Source organism: Podarcis bocagei, assembly GCF_964188305.1.
Source record: "Podarcis bocagei genome assembly, chromosome: 1".
Lineage (NCBI taxonomy): Eukaryota > Metazoa > Chordata > Lepidosauria > Squamata > Lacertidae > Podarcis > Podarcis bocagei.
In genome coordinates, this window is record NC_138125.1 from 87,442,482 (window position 1) to 87,456,239 (window position 13,758).

General features: G+C 47.0%; 1 protein-coding gene across 2 annotated transcripts; it reads left to right on the top strand.

The window, feature by feature from the left end:
* Window positions 1-259: 259 nt before the first annotated feature.
* On the top strand, window positions 260-10,475 carry LOC308574027 (gap junction gamma-1 protein-like). Of its 2 annotated transcripts, none has more exons than XM_081171489.1 (3): window positions 260-372; window positions 7,687-8,850; window positions 9,484-10,475. In XM_081171489.1, exons 2-3 carry the CDS (start codon window positions 7,704-7,706, stop codon window positions 9,489-9,491), a joined length of 1,155 nt encoding a protein of 384 aa, XP_081027615.1. In that variant the 5' UTR covers window positions 260-372; window positions 7,687-7,703; the 3' UTR covers window positions 9,492-10,475. The 2 variants fall into 2 exon arrangements, with proteins under 2 accessions (XP_081027615.1, XP_081027614.1); XM_081171488.1 differs by lacking the exon at window positions 260-372 and adding an exon at window positions 1,157-1,253.
* The last annotated feature ends 3,283 nt before the right edge of the window (window positions 10,476-13,758 follow it).

A 13,758-nucleotide genomic window follows, 5' to 3' on the forward strand; every position in this document is an offset into this window, starting at 1 on the left:
CTAGCCCTCTGACCCTAGATGCATGGATCTGAGCAGCTGCAGGTATGCAGTGCTGGTAGGATGCACTCTGTACGTGGCTAGAGAGAGGCATTTTTATTGTTATACATTTCAGAACCAAACTTTGCATTTGGAATAGGGTGGGGACTGAACCCCGCCTCAAATTAACCGTTGCAAGCAACCCAGACCGGGTTTTGGGTGCTCTCATTTTCCCTTCCCGCTGCGCCAGGGAAGCAGGCAGGCGAAGAGGTTCAAGGCCCGACCACATCACTAAATTCCAAGCAGTAGCTTGGCGCACGTTCCACCCCTATAAGATGCGAGGCGTCAATCGATAGGGCAGCGCGCAATCCAAAAGGGATCGCCTCTGCCTAAGCAGTAAGGAAATGTAATGGGCGGCAAGCAAACCAATGAATCGGGGAGGGTGGGGAGCAAAAGGCCTGAGCCGCACTACTTTACTGTGCTTTTTTCTCTTTTTTTAAAGTGGAAAGAGATTCCTAAGGCTTTGCGGGGCGTGGGGGGAACCCCCGACAGACGCCCAAACCATACAAGCATTTTGACGACGATGATAGACGAATTTCCTCTGATTAATGTCTCGGGAGGACTTTCACTGATTGTTGCAATGACTCCTCGTCCTGTGACGCCCGCCCAAGTTTAATCATTTAGTCCGTACCGGCGAGCGGCTGGTATGATTCACATCCAGGGATATCCCATCTCTTAATGTTCCCGTGCTCCTTGGAATTTAAGTTCCACTGCAGGGATTCTACGAATATATGAAGTAAGCGGAGTTTTCTCCCGAGAAAACACGTGCCTGGGATCGGGCCACGGATCCGTGTCTTTCTCTCTCTTGGCTCCGCCAAACTCGGAAGACCTACTCCTAGCGCTGAAAGTTTGTTTTCCTCCGTGCCACCAGCAGGAGAAAGGAGAAAGGCAGGCGGGCGGACCGTGTGCCGCCTCGCTCCCAGCCGGGGAGGAGAATGGGTGTCGACGTGTAACGCACACGTTCGGACACGCGGGCTTTTTGCCCGCCGTCCCCAGTCTCTCTTTACAGTAGTCAGCGTTGGGTTTTTCCCCCCGGCAGGGAGGCGGGAGGAGGAGGAGGAGGAGGAGGAGGGGAAAGGGGCGGGGGTCCCTCCCAAGGCGTGGCCGAAGGGGGCGGGGGGCGGCGACGGTCTGGGGCCCCTTTGTTCGGACGGGCGGGAGAAGAGCGAGTGCAGCGGGGCGGGAGTCTTTTGTGAGCTCCGCCGGACGAGAGTACAGTAAGTGAGGAGGGACTGGGGTGGCGGGGAGGCTGCTTGGGGCTGGGGGCTCTTTTGCCTTGTCCCCTTGGGCGCGCGTCTTCCCCGGCGAGCTCCGCCAGGTCGTGTGGAGCCTTCGGAAACCCTCTGAAGCTCATGGAGAAATGGCTCGGTGATTGGGTGACTGACTTGGGGTGGGGGGCAGCTGTAATTTGAGGGGGCCACACGAAGGGTTTCGCAGAGCCAGGAGGGCAGGCATCCTCGCTTCATGGCCTTCCCTCCCATTCCTAAGCTTATGGATGTGAGCGTTTTCCAGGCAAGCCCCTGCGAGGGAGGAAGAGCTAAGAGTAGATTCTCACGTTATGCATTTCGAGGAATTTGGTTTCTTTGTGATAGGTAATGCTATCTTTTTTACTCCCGGAGCTGCCCATTGTTCCGGGCACCGATAGCTTATCGCTGCGCTGCCCGCAAGAGCACTCTGTCTTGATTGCGGATTAATTAACCGCGCCGTGATTTATATGGTATACCCATAATAATGGTTAGAAGCCCACCCCTCCACCCCAACAAGACAAAAAATGTAGAGGGGGTCCATTTTCAGGTCGCCCTGGTTGTGTGTACAGCGAGGACCGTGTTGAGTGATTTGGGGCATATGCCCCAGATTAGCGAAGTGGAAGAGTTTTGAGCCAAGGGGGCATCTACATAAAGCCGTGCGGGCTTGTACAGACTCGCATTTTTTGTTCCAGTTGCCCCCTTTGAGGCAAAAGTTGGATTTTGAGGCATAATACAGGGACAGAAGTACAGTACTTAACTGAAGGAGGGATAACACACCCCGGGGTCTAGGGCTGGCCATGATATTTTAAAGTGCCCTATGTGCTCAAGCATATGCTCTATTCAGGTGTGCTCGTTGGGCAGCTGATATTTGTCCCATTTACCCAGGAAATGCTCCTTTGCTGGTAAACACACATTTGTGCCAAGTAGTCTTGTGGTCAGTAGTCCTTTGAAAGGAACAGGCTTGGTATTGGTCGGAGTGTAACATGGAGGGGTGGACATAGACCCAAACAACCAACTCCCAACAAGGGATTTGTCTAGCTTGACTCTTCTTTGGTAGGGAATTCCTGTGAATTTCTCCATTGTCCATTCTCCTTTGAGTAGCATCAAAGTCAGCTTGGCTCCCTGATTTGTGCTGCATGTGGTCTCCAAGCACATGGCCAGTGTTGAAAATTGTAACTGTAAGCAAAAGGCAATCCTGGTGCTCTGTTTGCCTGGAGTTCTGGTAGCATTAGTCCATCATTATTTATGTATTATATAATAAAGCTTACTTCATCACAAAAAGGATCCCAGAGTGGGGCACAATACCTGTAAAATATAGTAGTGTGTGTGTGTAGTATTTTAAATTTTGTATGTTTTAAGGTAGAGTTTTATTTTTTCCTTTGTTTTATTGTCTTATCTTTTTGTAAACCTCTTTGAGGGTTTAAAAAAAGTAGCAGTGTATAAATTTTAGGAGAGAGAGATATACAACTAATAAATATATAGGCATAAAAATTTTAACTTCAGTGTATACAACCACAATGAATAAGCAGTTCTTAGCTAAGCCGCCCTTTCAGTGTTTGTTAGAAGAAAAACTCGTTTATTTGGCAGCAAAATGCAGGTAATGATGGGGGCAGTCTTGTTTCCAATTCAAAGGAGTTCCACAACTTTTGCACTGTTTGTAGAGGTGCCAAAACTAGTGTGTAATTGAGCTTTGTGGTTATCTCTCTGACAAGTGTTATAGAAAAAATAGGGAGTTTGGCTTTTGCTGCCTAACTCCCCAAGGGACTGAGTCCCCTAAGTCCATGACTGGTCAGAGAGGAATGGATGGAGGCAAGATCCATAGAAAAATGGTGCCTAAGGCCCTATAAAGACTTTTGAAATTGCCCACCCTGTACTGCAAGACCCCCCCCCCAACCCCATCATTCATACATCACAGAAGCAGGCGTTCTACAGCAGAAATTTGAGAGTGTTGCTTCTCTCCTGTCTGCCAGGATACCTGATAATGCCTTGCTTCATTGCATTTTCTGGGTAGCCTGGCCATTTCTTTGAGATAGTAAATACTTTAGTTCCTAAATATATTGATAGTTTACTCAGTTTAACAGATACTTGCCAGACTGTATTTGCAGGAATGTGTAAGCCCTACAGCCGAAAGTCAATTGGAAAGCTTTCCCCATTTCCTTCCTCACAGAGAAATATTTGAGGTCAATTTGGGAGAGTCAACATGGCTTCAGGATTGCTCTCCTGTACTATTTCAGACACGTGGTTTGTATACTTATGTATTTGTTTGCCTTATACATTTATGACCATTCTATATTTGAGACCTTAGAATTCTTATAACACAAGTCAAAAATGGCATATTAGAAATAAATAACTTCTATGGTATTAGGAAGCAAAACTTTTTTCCTGATTGCTCAGTTGCATTGCTACTCACATTGCATTACAGAATAGAATTGAAATGAACCAACCAACCCAGAAGAATGAAGTAAATCCCCCATTCTCCTAGCATGCCTTCTAACTGCTCTTATCACTCCCTTTGAATACAGACTTGTAAATTTCTGTCACCTATGGCATTCTCGAAACCAGATAAGGGAGCCTTTGTAAGTTGGAAGAAAATTGTCCTCCACCCCACCCCCACCCCCATTTCAGTATGTTGTGCCAGAAATATCCTTACATGGGAGGGAAAGGCTAGAAGAGCATATGGATTAGTAATTTTTGTGAATTTATTTCCAAACCTTTGAATGGGTAAGGTGAGGTCTGCTAGCACAACTATTACATCACTCCTCCAAAACACACACACACACACACACACAGAGAGAGAGAGAGAGAGAGAGAGAGAGAGAGAGAGAGAGAGATTAGGCTGCCCCATTCAGTTTTAAGATTACCACAGTAAGCCCTCAAGGAGTGGGGATTTTCCTGGGATAGTGCCTACAGCCGAAATTGTGCATAGTCAAAACACATTAGGTGCAGTGACGGTGGGATTGGCCAAGTTCTTTTTGAGACATCTGCCCCCTTTCTACTCCCTTTTAAAAATATGGTTTTTTGTTGGTTTTTTGCTTCACGCATAAAACAGAATGTGCACAAGTTAAATGTGTGTAAGTTGTGAGTGTACTGTGCCCTCCCTTGTGGCATTCTGCCGTTAGCTGGGAATGCGAATAAAGAGGTAGTTTTAGAGAAAAGGGTGAAAATCTTTCATAAACTGTCTAGCTGGTTGGGGCTGATGGGATTTGTAGTCTCCAAGATCTGGAGGGCTCCACGTTGAAAAAGACTGGTCTAGGCTGCTTTCACCTGTGATAATTGCATACCACCTTCCCTAGGGTGTGGACCTTCCGATCCTGCAAAGTATTCAGTCCTCTCAGCTGCAAAGAATTGACTTGATGGCAGCGTTCCCTTGAGCACAGGTCTCCTTTAAAGTTTATCAGGCTCTGAAGTGTGTGTGTCAGGCAGGTTGGAGATTGAGTAAGGTTGTTAAACTGAAGTAACTGTCCAGACTGGTGCTCTAAAACTGCTTTACAGTGCACACGTAGTGGCTGTTTCTCATGTCTTTTTTATGTCAGTTTAGTCAACTGAGTACAAGATGCTTGTGTGCAAATAACCATTTTCTCCTTTATGTGAGTAGAAAACAAACCAATGCTTGTGGTCAGTGAAAATTGTGAGCTGGAAAAAGTTCTGGGAAAACCTATGAAAATTAGGGGAATTTGCATTAGGAAATTTTCAATTTGGCTTGGAAAATTTTCTGATATGCTAGGAAGTGATCTGATGTAGCATGTTTTGTTTCCCTTGTAAACACCTGCTAAAAACCTTGAAATTGCCATGGTTTCCTAATATTTATTTCCAGTTCACATTGAGTTATTGCTACTAATGAAGTTGGGGAATGGGAAATATCCTGCAGAAAAAGAAAACCAATGAAACTTTTCTTCCCCATGTTCCTACTTGTGGCAATCATGGTTTTTGAACTCTTTACTATGTTCAGAGAACACCTTTGGGGATAACTGAGAAGGATGTCTGCCCCCACAAGGCTGTTCTGCAGGTTGCAGTTCTAACAACTTTTAAAGTACTGGTGGTTTAATTAAGAAGCGTTACACTTACAGCTCAAAATTGGGTATTACAGGCTATTTCCTAGATCACAACAAACGCCTGCCACATATGTTAGAAGAAGGCTATTGGAGTAGCTTCTGCTTTTTTCCTTCCAGTGATACCCACCTCTGAATGGAGATAGCAGGTGTAGGAAGCAGAGCAAAGTGGGTGGGTGGGAATCTTCATTCCCTTGTCGGCATCACTGATGCAATCTTCTGCTTGGGAGGGAAAACAATATTCTATTCCCCTGCTTACAGCATGCGTGTGAATGCTGGAGAAATAAAACACTTTGCTTCTCTTTGCATGACTTTAGCCTCAGCACCTTTGGGTGTGTTGTGCATGTACTGTTCAAACAGCTAAGAGAGGGAGGAGGACCTCGCTAGCTAAGCCCTGGCATGGTGATGGGAACAGGAAGCAGAGGTGATTGAGCACCCTTAAACTTTTGCCCTGGAGAAGCTGAGCATAGCACAAACTTCTACCCTGGGGCTGGCTGGGGTGCCTCCTTTACTCCAGGATGCTTATTGTATGTGAGCATTGGGGCGTCACACCCGCCCCAGGCGCACCAGGACGTGGCATCCATCCAAAGGTTGAGGCAAGCCTCTTGAGTTGACTCCCAGAAGCAGCTGCTCTGCCAAATCTCCTGCACTGATCTCAGGGCTAAGTTGACAGCAGGGAGTGTTCTTAGGAGACAGGGGAGACAACCCTCCCCATGAGTAGTATAGGCAGATACTTGGCTTCGTATCCCATGCCAGCCCTCATCTCCATTCAGCTTTGTCACTGTGTGTGTGCGCGCGTCATTGTTATAATATGTGTATGAAATGAGTCAAGCAGAATTGGGTTTCCTCTCAGGAGGAGGGTCAAAGGAAATGTGATGTCAGCAAGCTGTAAAATTCATCACTTTATATAAGGTAGGGCTAAAAAGGGGGGGGGGCAATTTTGTGAGTACACACCCACCCACCCCATGGTGGAACATACAGGCACTGCATTTTACTTTTCCAGCTAATGGTTCTAGCGGTGAGTGGTTTGGATCAAGACCACAGTGTAGGGAAAGGCTTATTCCCTCCCTCTGCCTATATTGGATTTCAAATCTAAATGGTCTCCCCTGTGGCTGCTTTTGGCCAAGCACACACACAAAAAAATTGTTTGGGAGATGCATTCACGCTTCTCGGACATGAGTCTAGTTTGGCCCTGAGTTGACTCCGGACATGGGAGGGGGAGTATCAAGTGTCTTAGAAACTTGCGTTGTGCTTTTTGGGTATGGAAAGATTGGGCTGTGAGTCACTGGTTGGCTTTCTAACAGTAAGCAGGAAGTGTATGTATTTAAACGTGGCAAGAACCCATCGCCAAACTTGAGTTCTCTTGCCTGTTTACCTGTATGATCCATGTGTTTACAAGTATGTATTTGTTGCACACATGCTGGGTATGTATATACATAAAATAGTTGGCATCTACATCTTTAAAAGAGTGGTTTCTTAAGTGGTCCTCAGTTGTTGCTTTTTGTAGGTGCTATGTGATTATCAGTTGGAGGTCACCATGGGTATGATGGCAAAAGCCAAGTCATTATGTAGTGAGTGGAAAGTGAGTGGAATTAAGCTATGATTCACGCCTGCTCCGGGGTTTTTGTGGAGCTCATTCTTACATAATTACATGGGAAAATGGGAGGGAACCCCCATTTCTCCCCTGCCTGAGGATTTTATCAATTTTTAAGTGGAAAAATTGACAATAACCCTTAATATATTTTTTCTCTTTTAGAATGAAGAGTGTTTGCAAAGGGCTATGGCTGTTATTTATTTTTTTTAAAAAAACACAAAACTTGATTTGTCTTTGAGAAAATACCGGTATGTGCCAGGTCAAGAAACAAGCTAACAAGTGAAACAGTAGGAGGGTCCCCCCCCCCCGCCCAATCCATGCAAACTTTCTGAAGTCCATGGGGATAAAAATGAAAGTTGAGAATAGGAAGCTTTAGATTTGTCTGGAACTGATCCTTACTAGAAAATTTGTTTTGAGATGGCAATGTTTTCAGGGATGTATTATTTATTGTTTAATTGACATGATGTGGTTTTCATGTAGATACATTTCCCAAATATAACAGGACACTTTAATCCACCAAGTTATAATAATTTCTGTTAGTTTCCCCAAAAATTTCCAATTCTCATCACCACCAGAAATAGTGATTCCCTCCCATGACTTCACTTTAAAAAAAACACACAAAAAACTTAGACATCTTGTGGGACTGGGGACTGTGCGTTCCTCCTTGTGGGGTCTTGGGGAGTTCACTTGGAAGCTTGTGGGGAAATCGGATGAAATTACTTCAGTTTAACCTTCTGCCTACTGTGCTTGTTGACTGCAGGTGTGTGCTGAGCCAAGATGAGCTGGAGTTTCCTCACCCGCCTCCTTGAGGAGATCAACCAGCACTCGACCTTTGTGGGGAAGGTGTGGCTGACTGTGCTGATTGTCTTCCGCATTGTCCTGACGGCGGTGGGCGGCGAGTCCATCTATTACGATGAGCAGAGTAAGTTCGTGTGTAACACGCAGCAGCCGGGCTGTGAAAACGTCTGCTACGACGCCTTTGCCCCCCTTTCGCACGTCCGCTTCTGGATCTTCCAGATCATCATGATAGCCACGCCCTCAGTGATGTACCTGGGCTTTGCGTTGCACCGCCTCTCGCGCCAGCCGCCTCGGAAAAGCCGCGCCCCCGTGGTGCACCGCGGCGCAGGCCGTGACTACGAGGAGGCTGAGGACAATGGTGAGGAGGACCCCATGATCTTTGAGGAGGTGGAGCCCGAGAGGGAGGTGAAGGAGCCCGACAGCCAGAAGCACGATGGCCGCCGGCGCATCAAGAAGGACGGGCTGATGACTGCGTACGTGCTACAGCTGCTGTGCCGCTCGGTGTTTGAGGTGGGCTTCTTGCTGGGGCAGTATGTGCTGTACCGCTTCGAGGTGATGCCCTCGTACGTCTGCACCCGCAGCCCCTGCCCTCACACAGTGGATTGCTTTGTCTCCCGCCCTACGGAGAAAACCATCTTCCTCCTCATCATGTACGCCGTGAGCTGCCTTTGTCTCCTGCTCAACGTCTGTGAGCTGTTTCACCTGGGCTTTGGCGGGATTCGGGATGCCCTACGTGGCTTTGATAATAAGGACGGTGGTGACCCCCCCAGGTCTCAGTATGTCCAGAAGCATCCCAGTGCACCCCCGACCTACCATTCTCTCAAGAAGGAGACCTCCAAGAGACAGGTAGCCAAGGACAAGTTGGGCTACGGTGGAGAGAGCTTGGCTGGGCTGGCTGCCGACCGCTATGCTGTCGCACCGACCGTCCCGAGCCATGAGTTGGAGCGACTGCGCAAACACCTCCGGATGGCACAGGAGCACCTAGAAATGGCCTTCCACCTGCAGCCGGAGGACACGGCCAGCCCCTCTCGTAGTAGCAGCCCCGAGTCCAACGGGCTGGCTGCAGAACAGAACCGCCTCAACTCAGCACATGAGAAGGAAGGCACAGCCTGTGAGCGACCGACTGGTAAGTGAAGCCTGGGTTAGGCTTTCCTAGGATGCCAGCGAAGGCTGTCTGTTGCAGCCTGGAAGAGCCAGAATCATGATGCCGTCTAGCTGGTGCTGACTGGTTAAGCTTGAAAGAGCTGCTAGTGTAGAATGGAGGGCTGGGGTTTCCCTCGGCCACCTGTAGGTTCTGAGGTGAGCCTTGTGAAGGATTACATCAAAGTGCAATATGGTTAAGGATGCTGCCCTGTGGCAATGTGTTTGAGAGAGACAACCGGAAAATAGGCTGGATTAAAGTGAAAGTTGATGATTAGCATCCAGATGTAGCAAGCATCAACAGTGAGGAAATTTGACGCTTGGGGAACAATTGGGGAATTCCCTAAAACAGACAAACTAGCCACACCTATTTTTTTTGCTAGAACTTCCAAGATCCACTACCTGGAGGCAGGTACAAAACACATCCACACAATATTAAAGAATTATAAGCCTGGGAAATGGTCCTGAGTGCTAGAACTGAACTAAGCTCACTGTCCATTCTCCAGCCCACAGCTTTCTTCTCTGATGGACCTCAGCCACCCTTCTTGGGATACAAACACATTTGTGAAGTGCAGGTTTGGACTGAGAAACTTAACATGTTTTTCCTTCCTTTTTCCAGGCCTCTGAAGTACTGGGCCTCACTGGGCAGCTGCACAGATGACAACAGGAAGTGTCTGTGGAGAATTGGCAGTGTGTGAATGTCTGCTCCTAGCCTGAAGTTTGGAAACGCCCGGACAGAGTGGGTGGAGGGACGAGGATGTTCTCTGATTTTTGTTGGGTTGAAGGCAAGGAAGGGAAATGATGGAAGCCTCCTCATCCATGCCTCCTGAGGGGCACGTTTGGAAGTCTAGCTCCATGTATGTATGTATGTATGTGAGTGTGCGAGTGTCTTTTTTTAAAAAGGTTCTAAAAGGGACACTATTTTTTTTACTTTTATACATGTGGTAAAGGTACTATTTTGTTCTCTTCCTCTGCTGATTGTCTCCTCTTAGGAGGGATTTTCATGTTTTCTCTAGTCTAGCCTTCATCAACCTGGAGTCTTCCATGTATTTTGGACTACCAGCTCCCATCAGCCCCCAGCCAGCACGGCCATGGAAGTTTGATAGTCCAAAACATCTGGAAGGCTCCAGGTGACGAAGGCTGCACTAGTGGGACAGAGATAGGCAGCTATATAGCAGCATTCACTGTTTTTGTTGGGGTTTACTGTACAGGGGGGAGAGCAGAAAGAGGAATGAGATGTCCACAACTTTCTTGTCTTCTCTACATAGCCGCACACAACCTGGTCATCTCTTTCTCTTTCCGTCTCCCCCGACACCAGATTTTGCAAGCAGTTGGTGGTTGGGCCAAAGATAATTGTACTACATTCCAAGATGCCAGTTTCTAAACGGCATCTGCCTTCCTGCCCTCTATGGGGTGCCGTGCTGGGTTCCCCACTGAATTGCGTCGGGACCCCAGTCACGTTTTGATCATCTCAGCGATCAACATGAATTGTGTTTGTATTTTTTGTCTTTTTATAATTTGCGGAAATAGTTAATGAAATTGTGTTTTTTGCTCTTTTATATGAATATATATATATATTTGGTATAAATCAGGAGATTTGTTTTATAGGAATCCTGAGTTCCTGACTCTTTTTTTGCATCCATGGAGGGGAGGGAGGTTTGGACAGTGATGTGCCCATATGAATCCTTCACTGCAGTCTTAAAAACCTCACTGACCACATGAAACCAAGACTGGGCGAGTTGGATGGGAAGGGATCAATTTAGCACTCTAGGTGGCTCTCTGGATGACTGGCCTTGGAGCCAAGGCAGGGAAAGACCAGGCCATTAAGGAAAGGCAGGAGCCAGTCACCCTGTTGGCATGACAACTATGGGTGTGTTCGCTTGTGTTTCTGGCAATCACAGGAAATTTCTCACAGGGGCATCAGGTCCAGTTGCCAGGCACTGGAGAAGTGTTCCATAGTCCTGCAAGTTAACAGCAGTGAAAACAAGGGAACTGAGAAGGAAGCAGGAAGTGGGTGTTGGTTGAAAGGCAAGCGTTAAAGGCTAGAGGTGGCCAGACAGGGAGAATTTCCCTGAAAGCTGAGGCTGGGTAGGAGGGGAAGGGAAAAATGATACTGTTTAATCCTTCAAGCTGACCTCTGAGCAGTAAGCCCAGGCTGAAACCTGCAGTCCCTAGGAAGTCCTTTCACTACATCCCCACAGGCAGCAACACCTCCAGTCTATCTCATGAGTTTCTTTCCAGCCTTGCCCCCCACTGTGAGGCAGATGGTGCATTTACTGCTGGTTTGTACCACCTCAGGCTTAAGGTGGAGGGTTCAGATGTTGGATACACATTCAGTACACCAGCTTTCCCCAACCAGATTCCCCCTAGATGTTTTTGAATGGCATCTCCCATCATTCCTGCCCATTGGCCATGCTGGCTAGCTGGGGCTGGTGGGAGCTGTAGTCCAAACATTTGGAGGGCACCCAGTTGTGGAAGACTGTCCTACACATTTGTATGTGGGGAAGGGATTATACCAGGGCTGGGGAAGCCGTGACTCTCCAGTCCCAACTCCCATCAGCCCCAGCCAGCATGGCCAATGGGCAGAGATGATGGATGGTTTGGTCCAGCAACATCTGGAAGGCCAAGCGTTCCTCAGCTGAACTGGGGATCTGTATACATGGCAGAGCATATACTCCCATCTTGACTGTTCTGCAACATTATCATAGAATCATAGAGTTGGAAGAGACCACAAGGGCCATCGAGTCCAACCCCCTGCCAAGCAGGAAACACCATCAGAGCACTCCTGACATATGGTTGTCAAGCCTCTGCTTAAAGACCTCCAAAGTAGGAGACTCCACCACACTCCTTGGCAGCAAATTCCACTGTCGAACAGCTCTTACTGTCAGGAAGTTCTTCCTAATGTTTAGGTGGAATCTTCTTTCTTGTAGTTTGGATCCATTGCTCCGTGTCCGCTTCTCTGGAGCAGCAGAAAACAACCTTTCTCCCTCCTCTATGTGACATCCTTTTATATATTTGAACATGGCTATCATATCAGCCCTTAACCTCCTCTTCTCCAGGCTAAACATGCCCAGCTCCCTTAGCCGTTCCTCATAAGGCCTCGTTTCCAGGCCTTTGATCATTTTGGTTTCCCTCCTCTGGACACGTTCCAGTTTGTCAGTGTCCTTCTTGAACTGTGGTGCCCAGAACTGGACACAGTACTCCAGGTGAGGTCTGACCAGAGCAGAATACAGTGGCACTATTACTTCCCTTGATCTAGATGCTATACTCCTATTGATGAGGCCCAGAATTGCATTGGCTTTTTTAGCTGCCGCGTCACACTGTTGGCTCATGTCAAGTTTGTGGTCAACCAAGACTCCTAGATCCTTTTCACATGTACTGCTCTCAAGCCAGGTGTCACCCATCTTGTATTTGTGCCTCTCATTTTTTTTTGCCCAAGTGCAATACTTTACATTTCTCCCTGTTAAAATTCATCTTGTTTGTTTTTGCCCAGTTCTGTCCAATCTGTCAAGGTTGTTTTGAAGTGTGATCCTGTCCTCTGGGGTGTTAGCCACCCCTCCCAGTTTGGTGTCACCTGCAAATTTGATCAGGATGCCCTTGAGTCCATCATCCAAGTCGTTGATAAAGATGTTGAATAAGACCGGGCCCAAGACAGAACCCTGTGGCACCCCACTACTCACTCTTCTCCAGGATGAAGAGGAACCATTGTTGAGCACCCTTTGGGTTCGGTCAGTCAGCCAGTTACAAATCCACTGAGTGGTAGCGTAGTCAAGACCGCATTTTACCAGCTTCTTTACAAGAATATCATGGGGCACCTTGTCAAATGCCTTGCTGAAATCAAGGTAGGCTACATCCACTGCGTTCCCTTCATCTACCAGGCTTGTAATTCTGTCAAAAAACGAGATCAGGTTAGTCTGACATGACTTATTTTTCAGAAATCCATGCTGACTGTTGGTGATCACAGCATTCCTTTCTAGGTGCTCACAGACTGTTTGCTTAATGATCTGCTCCAGAATCTTCCCTGGTATTGATGTCAGACTGACTGGGCGGTAATTATTTGGGTCCTCCCTTTCCCCCTTTTTGAAAATAGGGACAACATTTGCCCTCCTCCAGTCTGCCGGGACTTCGCCTGTTCTCCAGGAATTCTCAAAGATGACCGCCAGTGGTTCTGAGATCACATCTGCCAGTTCTTTTAATACTCTTTACTTTTAATACTCATTACTGTGGCCTCTTGTCTCTCCCCTGCCTCTCCAGTAACACATCCTGTTGTACTTGCATGGTTTGTAAGCTCAGCCAAGCCCTAAGAGATTAACACTGTTCTGATTCATGCCGTGTTCTATAGCACTGACTTCTCCTGTGAAGGGTTGTTTGAACAGTCTATCCTCACATCCTCAGAAATGGGTTGGGTTGGTGAACTTGGGTTGTGCAGGCAAGGCAAGAGAGAGAGGATGCAGGCTTGGTCCACTCTAGGAACAGCACTATAGCTCTATTGCCTACAATGACTGGCTGCGCAATCGACACAAGATAATATCACCAAGGCCGCTATCTGTAAACAAACAATAAATGCCCCCCCAAAATGGCAAGTAGTTTCCTTCCAAAATAGGTTTTATCTTAATTGCAAACGCAGTAAATAAAGAGTTCACTGTCAAAATCAATTGTAACAGAATTGCACTGAATTAACAAGTAGAATAAGGAAAATTAAAAATACATTGAGAATCCATAATTAAGACATCTTTGTAGTAAATAATATACAAGAGAAGACAGCATGTAAATGACTTAAAGCAGGGATACCTCTCCAAGAATAAAAGTAGTTTATTCACACATACATAGTTAATACCCCTAGTCCCACTAATACAAAAAATCTCTATAGAAACTTACATATCCCTACCTGCAT